Genomic DNA, 27034 nt, shown 5'->3' with positions numbered 1-27034 from the left:
GATAGTGGTGATGGCAGAACAGTGTGAATGTTCTTATTGTTATCACCTGTACAATTTAAAAATGGTTAAAACGGTAAAATATATGTTGTGTATATTTTACAAAAAAATGTGGCCAGTGTGAGGAACTGAGTTTTTATGTTTGATTTAAACATGTTTAAAACTTGATACTTGATTGAGTTATTAGAAAACTTTTAAGTATGGAGTATGTATAAAACTTTGTAATGTTCCACTATGTAAGGAATCTCTTACTTGAAGTAATGAGAAATATGATCTGACACCTATTTGAAATGCCAACCTTGTTTTCAAGTCTGGGGCAATGTTAATAGAGCTATCTACTCTCACTACCAGGAGAAATGTATTGCAATTTATACCTCAAGCTTAATTTTATGCTGGAAATCATAGAGCCTTTAAATAATCTTCATTCTAAATATTTATCTAAATATTTATAGAATATTTACAGAAACAAAAGTTGTGTTCACAAAGGATATATTAAATCAAAAGTACATGCCGGTATCACCAAAATGGTTTTATTTCTGTCACTGACAACATGCATAACACTGCCAATTGTATCATTACAATTTGTTTTGATTTTGTTAAATAGTACTTAAGTATGCATTAAAAATATATGTTTACATTTAAATGTAACACTTAAAGAAGTTCTCTGTAACCATAGACCTTCTCAATATATTTTCCTGCTCTGTATCAAACATAAATAACTTAATCTACAAAACCATAAATAAAACTATTAACTCTTGTGACCTAAGAGTATATACCGATTTTGGAGCTTGACAAAAATGTTGTCTTTATGATTTTATGAGTGACAACATGCAGGATCTGCAGTGTTTACTATCAAATAAATGACTTATCACAAGTCGTTATTGTTTCCCAACCATGTCTGCCAATAATACACCTTTCTAGTGTCCTTGGTAAAGATTCTAGGTGCTTACAGTCAAAATAATTAAAACTAGATTTTTATAATAGTGCAGAAGGTTGTCACTTGAATATTAGTGTTACTTTGTCTGAAGAACAAAAAAATGCTGCTAAAGAGTAAATGCTTATACTATCATTTAAATGGAAGCTAACAAAATCTAAAATAAAATCAGATTAAAATCCTATCGGCCTTGGGAAAAATATTCCAATAAGATTCTGCTACAAAAACAGAATTAACACTATCCTACATTTTCTAAAATTTACTTGGAACCACCACTTTGATTAGTTAAAACTTTCAGGGAAAAAATAATGACAAAGTGACCTTAGAAAGGAATACTTATAATTCTTGATACAGAACACTTGATTATTTAGCTTTTGTTTAATGGCTGGAAATTTATTCCTTCAGAAAATATCGTATTTGTTGAAAGAGATTTCCTATTTAGGGATTTATTAGATAAGCACTCAAACTATTTTTATGTAATAAACTTCAAAGAATTTTGCATGTCAGAAATGTTTCATTATGTGTTTTTTTTTTTTTTTAGGTTGTCATATGTAGAGTATAAAACTCAGAAAAATATGGTCAATATTTTCATTAAATTTAAATGATTCATTCAAATGACAATACTAAGCACTACCACTTTTAAATCTAAGTTTCTAAGTTTTATTTTTTAATTAATGCAAAAACAATCTGGTTCGTACTGCTAAGTGACAGAGAAACTTTTATGTTTAAAAAACTAAATATTCTGTGTTAAAGAAGAGCAGATTAGAACAAATCATTTCAAATTTCTGTGCTCTTATAACAGATTCTGATATGTTGTAAGTCTAAATCAAAATTCATAAATGGTGGCTGAAATTCTGTCAACTTTTAGCCCAATACAACACAAATCTATGGTTATTTTGCATAAACAATTCAAAATTAAATTTTATAATGGAAATGTCAACAAGTCATAACTACTACATTACTTCTGATGGGTTCCACTATACTTCAACCAGGCACAGCAGATGTGCACATCTGATAGACAGACTGCTTAGAAAATTAAAGCTATCAGAGCTATAAATAAGGAATACATAAATATGAATACAGCAATGCCAATGCATTAGAGCTGTTAAAAAAAAAGTAAGATGTGATGTAAACACATCTGATAGTTCTCTCTGTAAGCCATTTTCCACTGATTTATAAAGCTATGGTTTTATAATTCTTTTAAAAAGGAAAATGTTTCTACACTGCTGCATGCAGTAATTTCATTGTACATTCTTGACTACAATGCAATCTTCAAATCCTCTTGAAGAGCTTGACATATCTCATCAGGATTTCTCCAGAAAGTCAGCTTGTCGTATTTTCAGCAGCCTAGAACAAGAAAGTAAGTTTCATTATAATAAATCCATGAAAAAAGAGATACCATGGAGATATATTTGTCAATACTGCACTGTCATTAACAAACAATTCCTCCTCCACAAACATCGAACCACTTTCATCAGGATAATGCAGTGCTTTTCACTCTTTGCAGTACATTAGACCTACCTTTTGAACTGACTGCTAGGCTGACAGTGGAAAATTTGTCACATCATCTTAAATAATACAGTTAATGTAAAAATACATCGCTACTTGAAAAACAGACCCAAGTAGACCTTCTCCACACACTGTATCCACCTTATCCAGTCTTTGTTGGTTTGTCTGTTTATGCATGTTTCATTATAGTGTAAAAAGGGGATTAATAATGAAAAAGATCTTTCTGTCAGAAGACAGAGGAAAAAAGGGGCAAAAGGGAATAATGAACACATGTCTAATCCTCTTCACCTATATCACCATATACTTTCCCTGATTATTTTGCAGAAATTTGTAGACACCAAATAATTCATCAATAAATGATTTGAGACTTTTTTCTTTTTAAAGATTTATTTTAGAGAGAAAGAGCAAGCATGCATGCGTGCTCAGGGAGGAGCAGAGGGAAAGCAGCAGACTCCTGGCTTAGCTTAGTGTGGAGCCTAATGGGGATCTCCATCTCACAACGCTTGAGATCATGACCTGAGCAGAAATCAAGAGACGTTTAACAGAGCCACCCAGGTGCCCTTGATACATATTTCTAAAAGATAAGGATTTAAACAAGTACTTTCTCAAAGCTAAATATGAAAATGATGACTTTAAATAAATTTAATTTCAGAAATACACGGTAAACTTTTAATTCATTTATATTTCCACTTCTTAATTAAAACTTGCTTTTAAGTTTGGTCTAAGTTCAGAGACCTTTCATGAAAATCCCTTAACATGCTGGGAAAATTGTAGTTAACTCAATCTGAAACACTCTTTGCCATTAGCAGAACCTACCATGTTTGTCCATATAGCTATTCTAGTTAGCCTTTCGCTTCTTTGGCTTTATTATTCATAAGGATTAGAATTTAGTTTGAAAAAAAATATCCTTTGTTCTAGAAGGGTTCTCATTTTTTTTTTACCCCCTTAAAAGTTCTTATATTAGCTCTAGCTGCATACCTTCAGGCATTCTGTCTTCTTCCTAACCCCATTCTCAGAATCATCTACTTCAAAGACAACTTGAAATAATGTAAACAATTTTAGAGTTTTGAAAAAATTAAAGTACCTTAACTCTAATGAAATTTGTCTAGTCCCATTCCATTATCATACTAATTGTAGAGATTCTCCTCCAAGATGCAGACATTGAAAGAAGTATTTTCACCTGAACTAATTATAATATGCAAGCCATCAACCTTGTAAAGCATTCCTATTAATATGAATGCAGCACTACTTTCTGTTTGGAAGGACAGCACTGGCATCCTAAACTCCAGTTACCAAATTGCCATTAGAGCCTTCCAAACGTCCGGAACATTGCTCCTGTGAAAAATCAACTTCGGCAGTCTTGTCTCCCACACTTTGCTTTCCTGTGTAAGCTTATTTCCTCCTTCCTTACTTCTCTCCCAACTCCAAATTCTACAGCTCCAGTGTCCTTGTGCTGTACAAAATGCTCCTACAGTGAGGAGACACATCTTTCACTCTAAGGTGTTAGTAATCATATAAGAGAAAGGGCAAGGATTATTAGTATGAAATGCACCAATAAAAGTACAATTTGAGGTACCCTAGCCTTAGAGTAGAAGACACAGGAAAGGAGGTTTTTGCCCAGAATTCCTGAAATCACAATATGTAAATGTTGCTTATACTTCAGTATTAGCCTAGAGGAGACAATATGAAAATGCAGTGTTTGATGGAAGAATCATTCATAAAAATGTCTTTTAACAACTGCACCTTAATTAACAGTCCTACTTAGCCTGTGGGAGACACATACAAATAACATATCTACTGATGCTAAGAAGTTGACCTAATCCTGTGACACACAACCAGCTACTTGATTACTAATTGATTTAAACAGTATCAATATACAATCTGTGAGAAAGACAAAACAAGTAATGAAAAATTGTTGCAATTTTCTACATTGTTAACTAAAGGAAAAACTGGATGTTTCAGACCCCACAGCTCCTTGCAACATTTCAGGATGTCCCTGATTTATATTTTACACATTCTAAAATAGAAGTACATATAATGAAATTCTAATCAGTAAGCTTTCTAAGTAAAGGCAGAAGAACACAACAGGTACAGTTTTTTCTTACCCTATTTTTAGTACTGAAAGAAACACAAAAAACATGAAATTAATTACCAGCAACCAACCAAAAAGGAGAAAACCATATATGCTTTATTAAGTCTGTAAAAGATGGTCAAGGAAAGCTCACAACGCAGCTCCCAATACCAACCCAATAACAGCAGGCAATAGAGAATAAGCAGATTTTATAATTTAAAGAGAAGGAACCTATGAAAGGTTATTCTTTAATCCATAAAGTTAAATGTAATATTTTTATTTTTAAAGTAGCATGGTATCATCTAGAATGATGTTCACCAAGTATCGCTGGTTATCCCTTGGGTGGTTCTGAACGATTTATAACCTTCTTTGTATTTTGGTATTTAAATATTTTAAAATTGAGCATTTTTTAATAAAAATTATGTACAGATTTCAAAAATCCCTTTAAAGAAAAAAAAGTTCTAATTAACATTTTTCCTCTTTGCTAGAAACTTTTCAGGATTCTCCTCCCTGCCTGGTTTTAATGAGAAACTGGCATACTGGTTGTTGTTTATAGAGCAGTGTGTTTAAAGAGGCTTTGTGGGAGACCATTCTTCCATTCAAATAGGCAATGCTTTTTAATTTTATCTTAATTATTTATTTTCCCTCCTATATCTCACTATGGCCCACTATTATCACTATGCAATAACCAGCATGTTGAAAGCAAAAATGCTATGTTAAGTAGGTAATTCTCAAACTCCTATCCTAATGCTTTGTGCGTTTTATTTTGTCTAAGTAAGTGCTATGCCAAAATACTTCTCTCAGTTTCTCTTGCTGCTAACTAGGTTGTCTCTGGTTCCTTTATGGTACTCAAACTGCATTACAATATGAAAACTTCATGCTCTTCTGCCTCCCTATTCTCTGTCAAATTCCAATATAACAAAAATTCATGCAGTTGTGGAAGATGTTTATTAAATAAATTCTCTTCCATTAGAATTTCAGAAATTTACCGATCAAAGACTGATACTACATTTTATTTTTAACAACAGAGTTCTGAGAGAATACAAAGCCAGGGAATGTTCCCATGCCACAGTCCATTAACTTAGTTCTAATCACATTTCATTTTTTTTAAAAAGCAGGCTCAGATATTTTTTAGAACGTATTATAGGTAAAAACTTACAGTTAAAAACCTGAAGCCAGAGTCCAAGTTTAAATCTCAGCTCAACTACGTCTCAGTAAGTCCTTGGGAGAAGCTGGCCACCATAAGCTTCAGTTTCCTTAGCAGTAAACTACTAACCATAGTAGCAGTACATATCACTGCTGTGACCATTAAAGAAATAATGCAAAGAAAGCTGTTAGTGCAAAAAGACTGATAAAAGGCAAGTAATATTCTTATTATATTTAGTTATTTTTCTGTCGTATGAAAGCATGATTGAGAGTTTAACATTTAAAAAAGGTTCACATTCAGAATATTTAAGACTACTAATACAAAAGGAAAAATAGACAACCCAGAAAAAAATGGGTAAACTACTTGAAAAGGTATCTTGCAAAAGAAAATGACCAAAAGAACATGTAAAAACACATTCCACCTCATTGGTACTAGGAGAAATGCAAACAAAACAAAAACACACATAATAAACTCATACACAATTACCAAAATGACTAAAATTAAAAACACAATAAATATTGGCAAAGATGTGGAGAAAGGTAGAGAAACTCGATGCTGCTGGTGGAAATAGAAATTGACACAAATACTTTAGAAAACTCTGGCATTATCTATTCCAGTTGAAGATAAACATAACCTAAAACCAAGCAACTTTACTGACAAAAATGCATGCATATATGCATCATGAGTCATTAACAACTATGATCACAGCAGCATATTTCTAATAGTCCCACCCTGGTGGTACCTGAATATCCATTCACAGTAGAAAGGATAACAGTAGTATATTTGTGCAACAAAGCATGATTGATTATTCCAGTGAAAGGAACTGTATTACAGCTACACACAACATAAAAAAAAAAAAAAAAAACCTCTGCGGTGCCCAGGTGGCTCAGCTGGGTAAGCATCAGACTCTTGGTTTGGGCTCAGGTCAAGATCTCAGGGTTTTGAAAACAGAGATCCTCATAGAGTCTGCTTAACATTCTCTCTCTTCCTCTTTCTCTGAACCTCCCCCTGCTCATGTGTGTGCTTGGATGTACTCTCCCTCTCAAATAAATAAATCTTGGAAAAAAAGCAAAAAACAAAAAACAGGGCAGCCCAGGTAGCTCATTGGTTTAGCAGCGCCTTGAGCCCAGGGTGTTGATCCTGGAGACCTGGGATCAAGTCCCACATCGGGCTCCCTACATGGAGCCTGTTTCTCCCTCTGCCTGCATCTCTGCCTCTCTCTGTCTCTCATGAATAAATAAGTAAAATTAAAAAAACAAAAACAAAAACATAAACCTCACATCCTCACAATTCTACTCGTAAATGGAATCCAAACACCCCTCCCCCACACACACACAAACTCCCAAAATAAAGAGGAAATCAGATCTATAAAAAGAGAAGAAACTAATGGTTGCAAAGAGGAGGGAGAGGAGTTTGAACAAATTGGGTGAAGGTGAGAGGGAAAAATAGGTTCCAGTTATGGAATGAGTAAGTCACAGGAATAAAAGGCACAGCATAAGGAACACAGTCAATAATACTGTAATAGTGATATCACCAGACAAGTGGCAGCTACACTCGTGGGTGAACAGATAGCATAATATACAAACCTGTCAAGTCATTAAGTTATACACCTGAAACTAATGAAACATTAATGTGTCAACTATATTAAAAAAAAAAAAAAAAAAAACCACTCTCAAAAATAATGTGAAATGAAGAACCCAATAAAGACCTCTATGATCCTGGTTTACATCAAATTCAAAACTTTTACAAAATTAAACTGCAGTGTTTAAAGACCCATGTTTAGTCAGTAAAACTGTTAAAAGTAAGAAAGCTCCAACCATAAAAATCAGAACAGTAGTTATTGAAAGGGGGGAGCAGGACAGCCTAGGTGATAGGGGAGCTCAAAGGAACTTTAGGGCTCTGGCATGAGAACTGTACAGATATTCTCTTTATGACAAATTTTTGCTGTGTAAATGTGTTTGTTTTACCTTTCTGTGTTAGATTTAATGAGAAAGTTTAAAAAATCTCAAAAACAACCCAAAGCACTGGAACTTACTGGAGACTGACTTAATTTTAGATAGATTATATGTATTATATAGTATTGCTTTCTCAAAGAAAAGAAAAAAGGCTAGAGAAAAGTTGTCTGTCCTTGGACAAGTTTTCAGAAGGATTAACTTGAGTATCAGCATCTGTGATGAGTTAGTTACATAAACAAGGAAATAAAATCATCCAAGATCTTAAATCAGTGTCTGGAAGCAAGAGGGAATACACCTTTCCTGTTCCTAATGCGAGCAATTAAGAAATGGCGAGTATGAATTTGAAAAAAAGATAGTCCTCTGGGCCGCTGGTAGCAGTGCAGCCAACTGGCCTCTGCAGTCCCTTCGTCTTAGATCTCAGAGCTACTATGTGTCCTTCTTCCCTCTTCTTGAAGGAGAGACACTTCTTCACAGCCAGGTAGCCCTACTGGCCAGTTTCCTTCCTGCAGAATCCAGAAGTACAGAATCCCACCCTTCCTTCATTTTGTCTGGGACCCTTTTATTGGGGTTAGAGATGGTTGACAACATCTATGAATCATATACTTCATCTCACCAGAGCCACCACTCTGGGCTTTCTCTCCAGAGTATGCTCTTTGGGTAAGGCTGAGAATTTTCCAGATCAATTGCTGGTTCCTTTTTTCTTAACCAGTTCCTTCCTCGATTTCTCATTCCTCTTACATTTTTATTTAAGTAGCAAGGAGAAATCTTTGCTACTTTTCATACTTTGTTAGGAAATTTCAACTAAATATCCAAGTTCATCACTTACAAGTTTTATTTTTCTTCCAATAGTAAAATATAATTCAGCCAGGTATTGTCACTTTACAGCAAGGACAATCGTCTCTCTGGTGTTCATTATGTTCCTCATTAGATCTCACCAGAAGCCCCTTTAACGTCCATTATTTCTAGCAACATTCTGCTTAACATGATACATGTATTCGCTAAGACAATTAAAGCTTTCTCTACAGCTCTTTTCTCCTTTCTGAGCCCCTAGCAGAACTTCCTTTAATGTTCAAAGTTCTACCAACACTTTCTTCAAGGAAAACTAGGCCCTTTCTATCAAGTGTGTAAAATTTTCCAATTCTACCCATTACCTAATTCCAAAGCCACTTCCTGACTTGCAGGTATTTGTTACAACAGCACCCCATTTTCTAATAGTGAAATCTGTATTAGACTTCTAGGGCTGCCACAACCAGGTACCATAAACTGAATGGACTGAAACAGAAACTTATTTTCTCACAGTTCTAAAGGCGAAAAATCCAAAATCAAGATGTCAGAAGGCTCTAGCAGAAGATCCTCCCCCTGGCTTCTTCCTAGCTTCTGATGGCTGCCAACAATCCTCGGCTACCATTGCAATCTCTGCCTTCACTGTCACAAGGCAATGTCTGTGTCTGTGTGTCCACATGGTACTCTCCTGGTGTATCTCTGTCCAAATTTCCCTTGTCTTATAAGGACATCAGTCATTAATCCACTATCTCATCTTAATTTGATTATACCTGCTGATACACAATTTCCAAATAAGGTCACATTCACAGGTACGTATCTTTTTGGGCACAGACACAATTTTACTTACAACACGAGGAAAATTCTAAACACAGCTGGAGACTTCTGTGAAGAGACAATGTAGTCCATGATAGGAGCAGTGCTTGTAACTGAACATACGTTACTAAGACTCTGGTTTTCAGAATTTCTGATGGTGACAGAAACTAATTTAATCACATTTAAGCAGGTTCTTCCACATAAATTCCACTCACCATTTTCTATAAAGCATCTTTCCTTAGAATAAACATACAAATCTCTAACCTTTAGTGCTTCAGTGGCCTTGCGAAGTTCCTTAATAACCGACGATAAAGCTTCTGGGTTAATTCCTTGTTCACAAAGCCGTACACAAATAGACAAAGTTTCCATATCTAAGCCAGTATTCAGAATTCTTGAAATTTCCAACAGAACTGAAAAAGATATAGAGGATATTTTTAAAAAAATTACATTTAAAAATACGCAGACAGTATTGTTTTTAATTCATATAATATTCCAAGTACCAAAAACTAGCACAGTATCCCTAGATTTTGAAATTATCATGTAATACTGTCTTGTTCTCTTAGCCTAGCATCAGAAATACACTTATACCCTCCCTCCACATAACTGCTTTTTACACTTTGATTTATATTCTACAACTCATTTAATATCTTAAATATATGCATCATAATGAGGAGTATTATGAACATTTCCCCATTTTTAGTATGCTTTTACAATATAATTTAGTCTTACAACATTCCATTTTATGAAAACATCTTATATTACTTAACTACTCTACTATTTAGGAGTTACTATTTAGGAGTTAAGGGTCTCATGTTTTCCCCACTGAAATAATCCTGCAATAAACATCTGTACATACTAACTACATTTTATTTCATTAGGATAAATTCCTAAAAGTGCAATGCTCAGTGATGTACATATTTAAGGCTTGAAGTGCTTAGAAACTTCTACAATTTGACAGAGTAATCATGTCTGTTGAAATCTAATAGTAAAAAATGAAAGCTTATTTTTTTAACTTTTTTTTATAGTACTTCATTTTATTGCAGTTTATAAAAGTAATTGACATAAGAAACACTAGCAAAGAGAAGCACAGAATGTAAATACACTGGCTCCATTACATTTTGTTTTATGGTGGTTATTCCCCAGAGCATGTTTAGAATTTGTTAAGTCAATGGTCAACATATTATATATGGCTGCCTGTATTATTTTCCCTTGGCCGTATACTTAGAAAGTTATTCCCCATGCAAAGATTATATAATTATATACCAAGATTCCCTTCTATCACTTCAAAGTTTGTTTCCCATCTGCCTATAAACACTTGAAGATTTAACTCCCTGGAGTTCAGGTGGAAGACAGGATTTAACTTTATCTCCCTGAAATAAGAGTTAAGAGTCTGCTCTCTAGAACAAAGTACTTGAGTTCAAATTTCACCTTCATTACCTAATAGGCAAAGTAACCTTTCTGTGCCTTTATTTTACAATTTTGTGAAATAGGAGTAGTAAGTACTTACTTTATAGGATCAGTGTGAGTACTACAAGACACACTCAGAATGCTGTGTCCATTGGCATCTCGTGCTCAAAAAGAGCTATTACTAATACCTTCTCTCTTTTCAATTTTTGTGTGTGTTGCTTATGTTTTGTATCTACCTTAGCTACTTAGTAGCTAAGTAGATTTCTGGCTGGAAATTCATCTTCCACAGATTTTTCTTGATGTCCTAAATTGGTGAAGCATTCTTGGGATAGGTAGTCTCACACTGGTCTCAGCCCTCTGGATCAGACCTGGTGGAAGCACACTGGCTCCAGACCCACAGGACACATGGATGGTACTTCCCAATCCCTGGCCATGGCAGATGGCACATTTCTGGCCTCCAGCTTCAACCAGGCACACAGGACACGTGGATGGTACTTCCCAATCCCTGGCCATGGCAGATGGCACATTTCTGGGCCCCAGCTTCACCCAAGCAGCGCAGCATGCTTTGTCAGGTTTCATTCCCAGTCTCCTGCTGTGGTTCCCATCTGCTCCTCTCTTTGGGGAAAACCTTTCTCTTTCTAAGCAGGAGATTTTTGCTTTCTTGGTTTTGAACATGGCTGTGCTGATAATTGCATTTTAGTATTTCCTGTTATTTTTATATGCTTGGAGCAGAAAGTTTTAGCCAAGTGCTCAATCATCATCAATTTTGATAGTGAATCACCAATTTCTTTAATTTTTAGTTTTGTTTTCATAAATGCATTCTACCTTGCTTTGGTATATTCTAAGTGATTAATGCAGATATTCTAGAATATACTTATTTTTATTTTGTAGCCAGCCATCTTAACAAATCCTACTGATGTCTTTTAGTTAATTCTCTTCTGTTTTCCAATTAGATAATTTTACCTACAAATAATAGTTTCATGTCCTACCTAACAGTCTTTTTCTTTTTTTATCCTGCATTATTTGCTAAAACTTTCGTATCAGTGGTTAAAAAATAAATAAGTGAAAGAAATGCTTTTAACACTAATGTTAAGGATGATGTTAATTTCATATAACTATTCCTTGGCGTGTTAACAACGTACTGTTTTCTTTCTCTAAGACTTTAAAATTAGAAGAAAAGTGTTGATTCTTATGAATTCTTTTTCATCAAACACTGAAATGACCAGGCAGCTTTCTGCCTTTGACATAGTAAAAGAGTACATTATATTGACAGACTATATTCACAGCTGAAGAACAGTGAGCTTAGGAAATCCCTACTTTAATAGTAAGCAAGTTAGCAAACTTGTTATTTATCTGGAAGTAGATGTTACCTCATCCCTCAAGTTGTTCACGGTAAATACACTCTCGAGAAACTGCAGGAGGAAGGCCTTGCCTTCTCAGCCTATAGAGCAAGACTGTTCAAGCAGGCTCAGGGCTCACAGGCTGTATCTCCCAATAGTGACACTGCATGACTTCTGATGCTAGGCTTAAGAAGGTAATATGGCTTCCTCCTGGCAATCTCTTGAAGCACTCTCTCTTGCACCCTACCCACCAAGTGAGAAGAAACCCACATGCTGGAGACAACAGCCCCTGCTGCAGGCCCAGCTAACATGTGTCAACTAGAAGATATGTGAGTGAGAAAGCTTTGGGATGACTCTAGATTCAGCACTAACTGCAATGCATTAGAGACCTTCAATGAGAATTACCCAGATAAGCCAGGCCACCATATAGATCTGAGAGACAAGTACTTGTTGTTTTGTGCCAAGAAGTTTGGGATGGTTTGTTATGCACCAGGAAAAATGAAAGCAGGTACTCTGACCCTACTCCAACTCTCCAACATTACCAACATGAGCACCATCATCAACTATTCCTGACAAATTCCCACCAGTTTTCTCTGCATGACAGACCCTGGTCTATAAATGCTGTTTATTTCTGATTTCATGCCTTAGTTCATACTTTTCTCCTCTGCCTTTTCTCTTCTCCCCATGTAATTCCATACTCTCTCTCAGGTCTATCTCAGGACTATTTCTTTCCTTTAAGCTTTCTTATAAAATCTATGTTGATCTTTACCTCCTAACTTCATAACCTATCTGTAATAAGTACTTCTGTGGTGCCTACTACATAATTGATACTTATATGTATTTTGTGCTATGTTACTGTTGAAAATACAATTGTGAAAAAAGACAGATATGGTCCCAATACTCATGGAATTACTGTCTAGGAGAAATAGATATTAAAGTAATAACTGATCCTAGTCAAAAGGGAAATAAAGAAAAGCATACCTCCAAAACAAATTATAAGGGCATCTTACATAGTTGTGAAAGACAAGTGTTTAGGAAAGACTTGCCTGAAGAAGTGACAAGTAAGCTTACACTTCAAGGATGAAGAGAAATCAACCTAACACAGAGTTAAGAAGTACAAAGAGAGTGAGTGTGAAAAAAACAGCTTGTGCAAAAATTCCTGCATTAAAGAGAACTTGGTAAATTCATAGATCTGAAAGGTTCTAAATGTGGAGGCAATGTAATTGCAAGGAAAGTACAGGTGTAAAATATGAGAAAGGAAAGGCATGAACACTCACTAAGTCTCTTTGAAGATTTCAGAACTTTGGTAAGCTACTAAAAAATATAAAAATGAAAGTATGACAATCAGATCTTCATTTTTACAAGACCCCTGCGGCATAATATAATGATCCTGGAAAGAGGCAGAACACCAGTGGAGGAGGAGTCAACTTACTGCCATCTTAGAAGAGAGATTAAGTGGTCAAACCTGAGACGAAGGAAGAAAGACTTAGTGAAGGACAGAAGGGAGGGGAGGTGAAACAAAGCAAGAATGATTCCTAGGTTTCTTTCTTCAGTGACTGACTAGACTGATAGCAGAGAGACTATACGTCCGTTTCACTGACATGCCTTGTATACTGTGAACTTTCTTAACTCCTTCTAACTTACTACCTGATATGTACTAAAGCAGCACTACACTGAAACCCTCTGGTGAGGAAGAGGTTCCTTTTAATCACATTTATAACAAGCATAATTATTAGTAGTAATTGAAGCCATAAGGAAATTTTTAAAATTTAAGATAAAAATCAAAGTATAAAACTATCAATAAAGAGTACCTAAAATTTCAAAACATTGAAAAGCAAAAGAGGTAAGTGAGTACACTGGAGAATAGAGAGAGAGGCAGTATAGAAGACTGACATTTTTAAGAAGGAATCTGGAGAGAATGTTGAGGATATAAAAATGAGAGGAAGGGATTGACACAAGACCTTATACTAAATCAGGGCCAGGGTATCAGTCGGGCTCCTTTCAGAGTAAGCCACACAGATAAACTACAAGCCTACCTGCTCCTGAAGTATCATTTTCAAAATGCTTTCACTTCACAAAAATAAAAATGTTTATAGCTGAGTTCTACAACCCTGAAATCATGCAGATCCATTAGATTAAATTAGTTGATTCTAACCCAGCCATTAGAAATGACAAATACCCACCATTTGCTTCGACATGGATGGAACTGGAGGGTATTATGCTGAGTGAAATGAGTCAATCGGAGAAGGACAAACATTATATGTCCTCATTCATTTGGGGAATATAAATAATAGTGAACGGGAATAGAGGGGAAGGGAGAAGAAATGGGTAGGAAATATCAGAAAGGGAGACAGAACATGCAAGACTCCTAACTCTGGGAAATGAACTAGGGGTGTGTAAGGGGAGGAGGGCGGGGGGTGGGGGTAACTGGGTGGCGGGCACTGAGGGGGGCACTTGACGGGATAAGCACTGGGTGTTATTCTGTATGTTGGCAAATTGAACAATAAAAAATAAATTTATTATTAAAATAAATAAATAAATTAGTTGATTCTAGTTGTGATAGGAGGGAAGTAGTAAGATGATGAGAACTATACTAATCCTGAGAGAGGGTACTGGACTCAAAAACTTTTGGCACTCAAGGCTAGACTTAAGTTCAATGAAACCCCACATTAACAAAGTTTCAAATGATAATCCTATTTGGGTAGTTCTGTTTGGCCCCTTTAGGCAAGCTGAAATTTTGTTTCTGGGAATGAATGTGGAGGAAGGTGGGATTATAAAATGACAACATGGAGACGCCTGGGTGGCTCAGTTGGTTAAGTGTCTAACTTAGGCCCAGGTTATGATCTCAGGGTCCTGGGATCCAGCCCAAGGCGGGCTCAGTGCTCAGCAGAGGAGTCTGAGTCTGCGTCTGCCTCTGACTCCCCAGCCTCTAGTTCCCCATCCTGCTGTGAGCGTATGTGTGCGCCCTTGCTCTAATAATTATATAAAATAGTCTAAAAATAAATAAAATAAAATGAGAACATGTAGGATTTTTCCAGTTCAGTTTATGATCAATTATTTACAGTGTGTGTTTTTAGTGTGTTTACCTTTGTGTCTTAATTATTAAACAACATGGAAAAGTTTTCCATTAATTTTGCAGTAATTCAACTTCATATTTTATGTGACTGTCTTAGACTCCAATTATGGCCCCAGGGATTTTCTGTAAGTTTAGAATTCTAATGGACGTGATATTCCCTAGCTGCCACATTTAACAAATGTTGATTCAGTGCCAACCTGGGGCCTTTTTATCTTGAGGTTTGTGGACTAACTGTATATGAAGGAGCAGTGTTCTCTAAGTCATAGAGCCTCTCAATTTTTATTTTTTAAAAAATCTGTATTTCTTCACTTTTTCCTGTTCTTTCACTCTCAATAATCTTCATTTTACACACACTCCTCCCAGTAAAAATATTGATGACACAACCAATAGTCAGTTCTCATTTGTACATCAATAGTTCCACCAGTGATAAACTGGGAGTTCTCCATTCAAACAGGATTTTGCGGCCGTATAAATGAGGAACCTAGGTATAGCCATCATAAGAAAATTGACAGAAGTGGGGCCTCATACTCTATTCTTTAAAAGACCCACCGGCTTCCAAGCAAAGATGTAAGACAATATAACCATCGCTCACTTTTTGAAAGTTTGTCTTATTTCACTTTGCTTTTATGGAAGCCATACATTAGTAGCTATTTTTGCTAACCAAAAGAAATCCAATAAATTTTTGCTTTTATGAAAATAGGCAAAAAGTGAAAATAGTGTTGAGTGTTTGTTTACGATAAGCCATTAGAGCCAGCACATAACCCCAGCATTTAGTGTTTGTTACTGCCAAGCTCCTTCCCCAGGAACTAAACTCAATCTCTTGCCATTAAGCTCCCAGACCCTTAAACTAGTGTCTGGGGGCATCTGTGCTTTATCTCTATTTATTTTGTGCATCTGTTAACAAGATGTATCCTAGGGCATCAAAAAACCCTAAGAAAGGTTATTTTTTGGGGTCTGAGAATGCTCAAAAAAATTTCCAATTCGTATTGGCTCTTCACTTTACATAATTTCAGCTTAGGAAACGTTTCATGGGACCAGTCTGCTTCCAGATAGCTGGGGAAACCTATAATGTGGTACACTGAGAAAGAATGGGAAATAGGCTGAATATGATGTTAATAAAATTCTGGGGTGCCTGGTAGTTCAGTGGGTTGAGCATCCAACTCCTGATTTCAGCTCAAGGTTGATCTCAGGGTCATGGGATGGAGTAGAGCCTTGTTCCTCTCTCTCTGCCTCCACCTCTAAAATAAATAAAACCTTTAAAGAATAAAGTCTGTTTTCTTTTCAGAGAAACAGCAAAATAGATACTTGGTAAGTAAAAAGTTAGATGCAAATGTTCTAATGTACATAGTTCTTTGAAAAGGAAAGCAGAGCAACCCCAGTGGCTCAGCGGTTTAGCGCCACCTTCGGCCCGGGGCGTGATCCTGGAGACCCGGGATGGAGTCCTGCGTCGGGCTCCCTCCTTGGAGCCTGCTTCTCCCTCAGCCTGTGTCTCTGCCTCTCTCTCTCTCTTTCATGTATAAATAAATTTTAAAAACCTAAAAAAAAAAAGAATGTAAAGGAAAGCAGCAACCTGTGCAGAAAAAGCCAGAAATCTTACTGAAAGCCCTTTAAGGAGTGACTGTATCAGTAAGTGAAGCCGGCAGGGAGATTCAGCAGGAAGGCTGGCACAACTGAGAACTGCAAAGTTTCTTTCTTTCCTTTTTCTTTTTTTTTTTTTTTAAAGATTTATTTATTTATTTGTTTATTTGAGAGAGAGAGAGAGAGGCAGAGACACAGGCAGAGGGAGAAGCAGGCTCCATGCAGGGAGCCCGATGTGGGGTTTGATCCCGGGACTCCAGGATCGCGCCCTGGGCCAAAGGCAGGCGCCAAATCGCTGAGCCACCCAGGGATCCCCCAGAGTTATGTTTCAATAGAGATGAAGACTCATGTTAGTAACCCCCTGGAAAAATGCAAAAAAAAAAAAGGGGGGGGGGGCCAACATTCAACATCCATCAAACCCGTAAGAGGATGCGATAAAATGGAGACAAAGGAGGAGTCCGCAAGTAGTGGGATGTACATGTAATACAACCCAAAGGTCATGGTAACTATTTTTTGCTTTATCGCCTCTGATACGCCTTTGCTTTGTGGTCTTAAATATTCACAAATACCTTTTAGGAGGAGGTGAACTCACTTTATAGAAAAGAAAGAAATGGGCTCAAAACGTCTACATAGCTTGCCCCCCCCCCCCCCCGGAAGGGGAGCACAGTGTCAGAACCGACATTCATTCGAGGGTAGAGAACCTGACTCCAGGGCCCGTCGTCTTCCAGCACGTGCGCGCGGGCGTTCCACCCACGTGCCGCGGAAACAGGTAAAGCGGCGCACAGCCCCAGCCGCCGGCGGCACCTGCTCCTCGACGCCTCGGAGCGCTCCTGAGGGCGGGGCGCCTCGCCCGCTCGCCGCACAGTGAACAAGCGTCAGGGACAAAGGACATCGCGGTGACCAAACGCACAAGGCCGCTCTCCACACGGGGCTTGCAGTCTCGAGGGCTGCTCCCTCCCGCTCGGGCCTCTGAGGAAACGGCGCCCCGCCGCGGGTGGGGGGGGGGGGCGGCGCCCGAAGCCGGCTCCGCGGGAAAGGCCGCCAGGAGCCCGCCGCAGCGTGAGGCGCGCGGGGAGCGGGTGCGGAGCGGGCGGCGCGCGTGAGGCGCGGGAGGCGCGTGAGGCGCGTGGCGTGCGTGAGGCGCGGGGCGCGCGCGCCCGGCTGACGTGGCGGCTGGAACGCCGTGCGCGCGACACAGCACGCCGGAGCCCAGAGAGCGCTCTCGAAGGATGGCACCCTCGGCGCCACGGCCTCGGCGGATCCCCTGGGAGGATCCTCGAAGATGCCGTCCGGGGCCGGAAGTGGACCTCAAGTCCTTCTTGGCTTCCCGCCGCCTGGGGGCCCTGGCTGGGGGAAACGGAGACAAGGTAAGGGGGGGCGAGGGGGAGAAACGGGCACTCACCGTCCATGGTCTCCCTCACCGCGTTGAGGTTCGCCGCCGCTGCCGCCGCCGCCCCGGGGCCGCTGCTGCTCGCCATGGCGGAGGCCGAGGGAGGCGGGAGAAGGGCCTGACCCGGAACTGGAGCGCCGGCCTCTCTCCCGGGCAATCACACCACGCGTCCCCCGCTCACGCCGGGCAGGCTCCGCCCCTCGCGCTCGTCGCCGGCGTGAGGCTGCGTTGATTTAAATTTGGAGCCTCGTTACTCTGCGCGGAATGCGAAGCGGGGAGTTGCCGTTCGAATTTGCTACGCGGCCTCGATGCGATTGGTTGGTTCGCGGACGGCGGCGCGACGCGATTGGCCAGTCCCCCCACGGGGCCTGGGCGCTGGTTGGCCTAGGACAGCGCGGAAGCGGGGAGTTAAAGAGTCTATGCCTGTCGTGGGAGCTGGCCTGGCCCCCCGGGAGCGCCCTGGAGTCGCCTACTGGGGGGGCTTCCTTTTTTATACGCACCACTAGGTACGTTCTTTGTAGCCCCTGGCCTTTCCTCCTGTCTTGAGTTGGAGAGCTCCCTTTTCCTCCCTTGCCGACCCACCTGCCCGCTGTCCCCCGGGGGGAATGGGAGCAGCGAGGGAATAGGTGCGGAAGAGGGTGGTGGGGGGGGGGGCTGGGGGGGCGCCAAGCTGTGATCGCTTAGGACTGGGAGTGACACTGGCTGGAGTGTCCACCTCTGCTCTTCACCCCCAAGGAAGCCAGCTGCTTCGGCCTTCCAGAAGTGGATCCTTTCTCCCTAGTCGTGCCGACCCCCCTTTGACTGAAAGTAATGCAGTCTTGCCTTCTACCCTGGACGTCTTAGCGCAAGGAGGATGTTTGAGGAGAGGCAACCAAAGGGCGGTTAGTCTCCTAGCCCTAATCAGCCGTGCTTTGGGGCTAAAGTGGAAGAAAGACACTCGTGCTTAAGCTTCCTTGTCTCGTATATATCTGCCTGCTGCAAATAATTGTGGCTTAGCAGCTGTCGTTTGATAGGCAATTGCTGGGATATCCGAAGTATGTTAAGTGTTTGGAGACTTGAAATAAGGAATAAAGAAACTATAGGTTTTAGTTGGAACTATAGCCTTTTAGTTGGAAAGAGTTTTGTGCCTCTTGTGCCTCTTCGTTGCTTCGAAAGCGGACCTGAACTCATTCATATGCGGTTGACTGCTACTTTTGTGCTACTTAGCTTCTCTGAGTTTATATCCCTAATCATATCCTGTACCTCTCTAGTCCTCAAGGTTATTTCGAGGATCACTTTAGAAGATGTATGTGATGCCTTTTGTAAACTATAAACAACCCAAGAGCATTAGATTTTGAGTTCTTTATGCAAAATGTTTGTTGAATACATTTTAGTTGTCAAAATGAATGTGGAATGTGCCAGTTTTATTGTTCATAATGCCTTTTTTTTTTTTTTTTTTTTTTTAGTTTTCTCTCTGTGCTATGGGAGATGTCAAAGAATCAGGAATGCAGATAACACCGGAAACTCCAGGAAGGGTCCCAGTTCTGAATCCTTTTGAAAGTCCTGGTGATTATTCTAATCTCCATGAACAAACTCTCTCCAGTCCTTCTGTTTTTAAATCAAGGAAATTACCAGTAAGCTATTCTTGTCTGACATATACAAATTATCTTACATGTAAACATCTTTCTTTACAACTTAAGGGAGAAATTTATTATGGAGCACGTATGTGGGGAATTTGCTTTCTTAATTGTAATGTTCACTGTAGTGACTGGGCTAATAATAAGTTAGGTAGGTTTTTGTTTTGTTTTGTTTTTTGTTTTTTGCCAACATTTCTCTTTTTTTTTCTTTCAGTAGATAATGTCTTGGCTTCTTGCAACTGGATATAGCTAGATACTGTGGTTGATTATGTATTTACTAATAAACACATTCAAAGAGAAGCTATGTCATCTCCTTTATTGAGCAAACCTATTTGATTGCTGCTGTGTGTTAAAGTACGAAGCATAAAGAATAAGTCAGGGTCATTAAACACAAACTCTCAAGGAGCTTCTATTCTAATGCAGGGATCAGCAAACTTTTTCTCTCAAGGGCTAGACAGTAAATATTTCAGGCTTCACAGGTCATCTTGTTGCTGTTAAGACTAGTCAGCCTCTGCCTGGTATCACAAAAGCAGCCATAGGTAATATGTAAACAAACATGGCTGTGTTTCAATAAAGCTTTATTTATGAATGTTTGAATTTCATGTAATTTTCACATGTCATGAAATAATTTTTTATTTTTCCAATCATTTTTAGCTTGCAGATTGTATAAAAAGAAGCCAACATCTACTCTAAAGGAAAAGAATAACTAATCTAGCAACTTCAAAACAATATATGTGCTGTTAGTGGTTAAGGTGGCTAAGGGTGCTATGGAAGGGAAAGTGCTCCTTTGGAGATTAGGAAAGGCTATTACTTTAGCTTATTTTTACTGTTACTTGCTACCCTGGCGTTCTTTTGAAGTATGATCTTTTAACCTAGTAAATTACCTAGAAAAACTCCAAAGTGAGTGGCTGTTTATGCTATATTTTCATGTCAGCTTAAACAAAGATCAAGTTAAGTTGTACAGTTAGGCAGTTTATATTGAGTTAATCTGACCTCATGATTTTTGATTCAACTGTATTCCATTTTAGTTACCTGTTAATATAGAATAAATAATAGATTGGCTGCAACTTAATCCTCAAAGCCAGAATGTGTAGGATATTGGGTTTTTAAGCCTAACTTTGTCAAAAATGCATTCCAAATTACAGATTAGGATTTGGGCAAGTTTCTGGTTCAGTTGGATAGTTGAATGCAGAAGAGTAGCAATGATTACTTTTCCTAATTATTTTAAGCATCAACTATTTTATGATCTTTTGCAGGCACTTCTGTAGTTAGGACTTCATTTCAGTTCATTATTAGTGAAAGTAAAGACCTTTGATAACTCTAATAAGAGATTTTTACTTTTACTGGGGTATGTTACATTGTTGATGAGTATTAATTCTGGAATTTCTATACCTTTATTACTCTACTGTGATTTTCCCCATCATTAAGCAATTTTAAAAATCGCCCAGATGGAAGATTCAGATATTTTAAAATACAGACCAATTGATTTAGTGTGATTTGATTATCATTTGCCATTTAATTTAGTGGTAAAGCCAAATTTTAAAATACAGCTTTAAAATACTTTTGCATTATAACCATTCACATTATTTTTGAAGCTGACATTTTGGTTAGCTTTTTGGTTAGCATTTTGATGAAGTGTTTTAGTTTGCTTTTACTCATAAGTTCACTTTCTTTTGTTAAGACTCCAGGGAAATTTAGGTGGTCTATTGATCAACTAGCTGTAATAAATCCTGTAGAAATAGACCCAGAAGACATTCATCGTCAAGCTTTATACTTAAGTCATTCTCGGTAAGTTTTCCTTTTTTGTATCTAAATATAATAACATTATTAAGTGAAGAAAGTTAGGAAATTCCAAAAGTTGAATATATTTATATGTAAAGATATCAGGGAGGAAAGATTCTGATACAGATTTGTTGTACCTAAATGAAGAGTGAGTTCAAAGAAAGAACTATATCCAGAAAGAAGATTCCCTTGCTAACAGTTTTAAACCTGAGTAGGGATCTTCTGTGGTTTTTTTTCTGTTTTGTTTGTTTGTTTGTTTGTTTTTTGAGATAACTTTCTTCTGCTACTTATGGGACAACTGTGCTTTCCAGCACTTAGTAGAAGGAAGACCATTTTGCAATTTGTACCTTTCTGTATGATTGTGGCTTTTCCCATTGAGTTTTTGTTTTTGTTTTTTTTCTTTTTGTGGTTTGGAGTAAAGCAAAATGCTCTTTCATTTCTGTTTGTGTTTGAGGTTTGAGGAAGCCTAAAATCCCCTCACCAAATTCAAACACATTAAATGAAATGGTATCCATTTGCAACAGAGAGAGCTTTTCTAGATATTATGCAGCTTTGATATAAGACCCGTAGGGATCTAAATTACATTGTATTGCAGTCAATCTGTTAATCAGAGCAGCCTTAACTTGTTGATATTTTATATAGGTTTCTAAGCACTGGTGTGTCTTGGACTGGTGTGCTGTGCTGCTTGATGATGTCCAACATAGAGACGACATGTACTTCTTTGGTGGAACACACCTAGCTTTTGATTACATATTACTGTAATCTGTAATTATAAATAACAGTGTTAATAGTTTTGGGGATTCTTGTTGATGTCAGTTTTATAGTCTGATTTTTTAGATATTTGAAACAATTGAATACTGATGTAACCACCTTTTAATTTTCAGTCCCAAGGTACATGTGTTGTCTTTCCAGAATAATGGATAATTGTTTTCTCTTTAACTTCAGAATTCAGTCACAGAAAAACATATATATGTTGCAATACTTTTGCAAATATTTGTCTAGATTTTCTACCCCTTCCTCTCTTGCTTCTTAACTTGATGACCATTCACTCACAATTAATGTCCATCTAGAAGTGTTATAAAAAGGGACTAGAATGGAGAGAGAGCGTAAAAGAACTTTAACTTAAAAATAAATAGTATCTTTGAAGAGAAAGTGAAAGTTTCAGAATCTAAAAGCAAATGGGTAACATCAAATTAGACTGATTTTTTTTGTTTGTTTCACACAAACTATTTGCTTTATTATTTGCCTCTTGATATATTCAATCATGGACAAAGGTTATCTTAGTTAAAAGGTAGTTATTGAGCGTGTTGAGGAATACTGAAGAAGTATAGACTATTATTTCTAATATCCAGAACCAACAATACAATTAACCAAAGTTGTGGCACAACATTTCTATACTTATTGATAAATGATGTATTCTCTAGGTAGATTTATAAAAAGAATCTTGGTGTATTTCAGTAGGTAGATTTGTAATACAAAAGAGAGGAAAAGAGTGGGAAAGACCGTAATTTTAATATAATTTACTAATGTAATTCAATAAATGTTTATGGCTTCTACAAAGGACGGTGAGTACAGTCTCAAGAAAACATTGATTCATTCTTAGAAACAAGCAGTGGCTTCCAGTGCCTCTTCCTTTCTAATCTGAGTTCCCTGTTTCAGTGCTTCCCACCCTTTCATTCTGCTACTCATAAAAAATGATGACAATAAGGCAGATGGGTGTAAGCAAATGAGTCTGTCCATACAGAAGTTGAACAGTCCTGAAAAGGCCCTCCTCTACTCAGGATCCATTCAGGGTATCCGTGTAACCTAGATGCATCATGCCAGTGTTCTGTAATATAATGGTCAGGATACTCTGTCCTATATGACTTCTTAGAACCTTCCATGATCAGGTGGTAAATATTTGCCTAAACTGATTTTCACTGCTTCTAGCAATCCCCTAAATATTTCAGGTTCTTAGTCCATCTGATGCAGCAGAAAATATTTCTGAATGAGGTAATACTAAATCAGAGCTTACTAAATATTATATGCTGTTACTATGCACTGTCATTTTGACCTGCTTTATGTGCATGATAAGATAAAGAGAACTGAGTTATTTGCCCCCCAAAATGGCTATTGTTCAAGCTGAGATATGTGGATTATCACTGTAGTCTATTTTCTCATCATTCTTTTACTTGAAAAATTCACTTGATTTTAATTTGTGAAACATATTCTTATATGAGGTTTGTTAAGCTACTAAAATATATATATGAAAAACTCGGAGAGACATTCTTTTAAATTGTTGTAAAAAGAAGTGTTTACCAACTTATTAACAGAAAGCAAATAGTCTTCCCTGGGACAGATTAAAGTGGTCCTCTAAGGCTAGCTGCTTAGTCCTTGGCAAGTCTATGCCTCATGCTGGAGACCCAACATTTTGTTAAATCTTGTAGCTGATAAACTTGTGTTGCTGTAATTGCATATTGTATCAAAATAAAAAAATTCATTTGGACAGAATTCTATATTGTCAATATTTTATTTCATAATTAATATTTTTGTTCCTTAATTCAGAACTATGATAGTTTCTTTTCTTCTATTTCAGAGTAAGAGTTGATTCTAAAATTATGGCTATGATAAACTTGCTATAATTGAAGAAAAAGAATTTGAACAGTAGATTTCTGTGGAATGAAATGCCTCTTGTGATAGTTAAAGAACAAAGTTTATTCAAATTACTTTATGTTGTTAATAGTAATTTAAAAATGATATCAATGTAAGCCCTTTAACAGAAAATACTATTCCATTCAAACTGAATGGAAAGGAGGGAGGTAAGCCTAACAGCACAATGCCAAATATCCAAATACTGTCATTTACTAAATGTAATAAGATACAGGTGCTTGTTTTTTTAATGAGCCTAACATTTGCCAGTTTTCAACAGAAGGAAATTATTTCTTTGAAAGCTTATTATTTTAAATGTTCAATCAGCTGAAGTAATGGCATGGTTATGTTTCTTCTTTATCTCTGTATAGAATAGATAAAGATGTGGAAGACAAAAGACAAAAAGCCATTGAAGAGGTAACTTAAAACTGTTACTGATCATAAAGCCAGTTAAGCATCAATTCTGCCTGCACGTCACCTCTTTTAGGATGACTTCCTTTAAATCTTTTACTATCCCAGAACCTACCAGCCTGACCTGTCCCTAACCGTGTCAAGTGCCCCTCTGTACTCCCATAAGACCAGTGTTGTTCAGCCATTCCAGTGCCGGTCATAGTGCTGCTATTACAATATTGTAATGATTGGTTTAGTGCTTCTCTCCCCTTGACTAAATTCTTCTGTTGGCCAATATTGTACTTCACTTATCTTTTCATTCTCAGGGCCTATCAAACAGTTTGTCTTCCTTGTGCCTTCAGGATACTGATGAGCACAAACTTCTGTTTCAAGTTGGAGTTTGTATAGAGGAAGTTGAATATTTTCAGACCTTGAAAATCGAGATTGGCATTGGCAATAGTTTCATCTTTTGTTGTTGTTAATGCTTTGAGTTTTCAAGACACAATATATTTCATGAAATAAAATACCTTTCTAAAACATAGAAGAAAGTATATTACACATGTAGGGTTTTTTTTTTTAGATAAAAATAATAAACCAAGTTTTTCACTTTTTGCTCATTTGTTTGATGATCTCCTCCTAGAGTGCAAACCAGGGTTATCTATCTAGTTATTTCCCAGAAAGTCTTTATGTCATGAAAATACCTGTTTTTCCTTTTTCCCTTACCAGCCCTCTCTACCCACCCCTATTCCTTAGCTATATTCAACTCTTCTGAATCCCAGAACACTTTAGCTATGGTGTGTGTATAGAAATTAAGTGATGCTGTGCCCCACCCCCCGCGCTTATTTTTCTAGTGTTGATATTGGCCCCTTGTGTTTCAGATATAGCATATTTCTTCAAAAACTCTTGCATGTGCTTTCCTCCTCCCAAATATTATCTGCTTATTTATCTAGTAACTTCAGAATTTTCACTCTGATCTATACTTGATTTCACAACAGTTGAATACTCTCAGACTGTTTCCCATTTCCCAACATTTTAGAAAATGTGCTTTCCCTTTAGAAGCCTCAATTTTAAAGGGAAATTCAGCAAAAAATTTAAGAAAATAAAATCAGAGTGAAAATTAGGGTCAGTGTATCAGAAACAAGTTAATGTATCAGAAACAAATATTTTCAAATGTATAAATATTTGAGAGAATAAATATATGCAGATAGTATAAACAAAGTTTAGAATTCAAAGGAAAATTATAAAGTGAAAATAAAAAGCTTCTTGTTTCCCATCTTACTTCCTAAAAGTAACTATGTGACTTTTATACTTTTAGATTAATTTTATGTATATAATGCAAATGGCCTTTAACAAATAGTATCATCATTCTCATACTGTTTTGCATCTTTTTTTGCTTAATAATGTTCCTTAGTTTTGTTTTGTTTGTTTTTTTTTTTTTTAGCACATACTGATTCTTAGTAATGGCATAGTATTCCTTTGTATTAATGTATTGTAACCTAACTGAGCCCCTACTAATACTTACGTTGTATTTGATGTTTTTCTATTACAAATAATGTTTCAGTGAACACACTTGTGCATATATCTTTGTGTGATTGCAACATACTTGGGAAGTCAGAGGCTTTGTGTTTTCAGTTTTGGTAAATTTTGCAATGTGGCTCTCCCAAAAGGTTACAGCAGTTTTTACTCCTGGTCATGTTATCATACCCACTGTTTTCTTCTATCTGCAATACTGATTATTATTCAGCTTCTTAATTTGTATTATTCTAATCACTTTAAAAATTTCATCTTGTTAATTTGGATCTATAGGTCTTTAATTTTGAATGGACTAAATACATTGCTTCATTAGTTGGTGGGGGTGGGTCTTTCATATTTTTTTTTCTGGAAATTGTACATATCATAATCTCTGCTCCCCTCCCCCCCCCCTTTTTTTTACATCTTTCCTCATGTTAAAGAAATTGTTCTTAACCATATGTTTAGCAAAATATAAAGAAAATGTTTTGGGGGTACCTGGCTGGCTGGCTTAGTCGGTGGAGCTCAGGACTCCTGATCTCAGAGTTAAGGAATTTGAGCCCCATATTGGATGTAGAGATTATGTAAGGGGAAAAAAAAGAAAATGCTTTGAATTCCTTCCAAAACAGAGAGAGGGAAGGGAAAAAAACACTGTATTAGACTTTATATCTGGAATGAAAAAAGGAAAAATATGTATCCAAATGCTCTTACCTCCATTTGAATATACTGACCAGTGGTATACTGATAAATGTTTGACAGCTGGCCCTCTGAGGGAGGAGTATGATTTTTAGTGATTACTGCTATCTGTAATGTGAATACTCCGACCATGACCAGTTTCAAGTTACTGATGTGACATTACCAAGTAAAAGAAGTGCAGTGGGAGTTCCACCATTCTGATTAATCTCAAGAGCATGGATACTGGTCAGTGTAAAATAATTAGCAAGTAGAGAGTTGGGGCTTTTGTGACCTTTATTTTTTATATATTTAATTGTAAGTTTACAAGTTTTAACATTGGTTTTAACAACTGATGCACAAAATTCCTGAAAATTTAATAATTAGATCTTGAGAGCCAGTATAAGCCAGTTCCAGCATACCATTCTAGGAGCTTA

At 37.3% G+C, this 27034-nt stretch overlaps 2 protein-coding genes across 4 annotated transcripts in view; one reads left to right on the top strand and one right to left on the bottom strand.

Moving 5' to 3' along the window:
* Positions 1-511: 511 nt before the first annotated feature.
* On the bottom strand, positions 512-18325 carry MZT1 (mitotic spindle organizing protein 1). Of its 2 annotated transcripts, XR_012009978.1 has the most exons (4): positions 18013-18204; positions 9474-9619; positions 5671-5810; positions 512-2278 (listed from the first exon to the last, which is right to left on the bottom strand). XR_012009978.1 is itself a non-coding variant. In XM_072782824.1 (3 exons), the coding sequence occupies exons 1-3, from the start codon at positions 18086-18088 to the stop codon at positions 2255-2257; spliced, it is 246 nt and encodes an 81-aa protein (XP_072638925.1). In that variant the 5' UTR covers positions 18089-18325; the 3' UTR covers positions 512-2254. The 2 variants fall into 2 exon arrangements, 1 of the variants encoding a protein (XP_072638925.1); XM_072782824.1 differs by lacking the exon at positions 5671-5810 and having other exon boundaries at positions 18013-18325.
* The window catches only part of BORA (BORA aurora kinase A activator), a 26461-nt gene continuing 17225 nt past the window's right edge, over positions 17799-27034 (top strand). The window contains exons 1-4 of one of the 2 annotated variants that reach the window (XM_072782822.1): positions 17799-17977; positions 19446-19613; positions 21298-21404; positions 24398-24443. In XM_072782822.1, the coding sequence (XP_072638923.1) occupies positions 17840-17977; positions 19446-19613; positions 21298-21404; positions 24398-24443 (459 nt within the window). In that variant the 5' untranslated portion in view covers positions 17799-17839. Of the gene's footprint in view, positions 17978-18367; positions 18507-19445; positions 19614-21297; positions 21405-24397; positions 24444-27034 lie in introns of those variants that run through there. The other variant, XM_072782823.1, reaches the window with a different exon arrangement.

The sequence above is a fragment of the Canis lupus genome, chromosome 17, assembly GCF_048164855.1.
Source record: "Canis lupus baileyi chromosome 17, mCanLup2.hap1, whole genome shotgun sequence".
NCBI classification, from domain to species: domain Eukaryota; kingdom Metazoa; phylum Chordata; class Mammalia; order Carnivora; family Canidae; genus Canis; species Canis lupus.
Note: the sequence above shows the minus strand (reverse complement) of the source record. Positions and strands in the feature narration are given on the sequence as shown.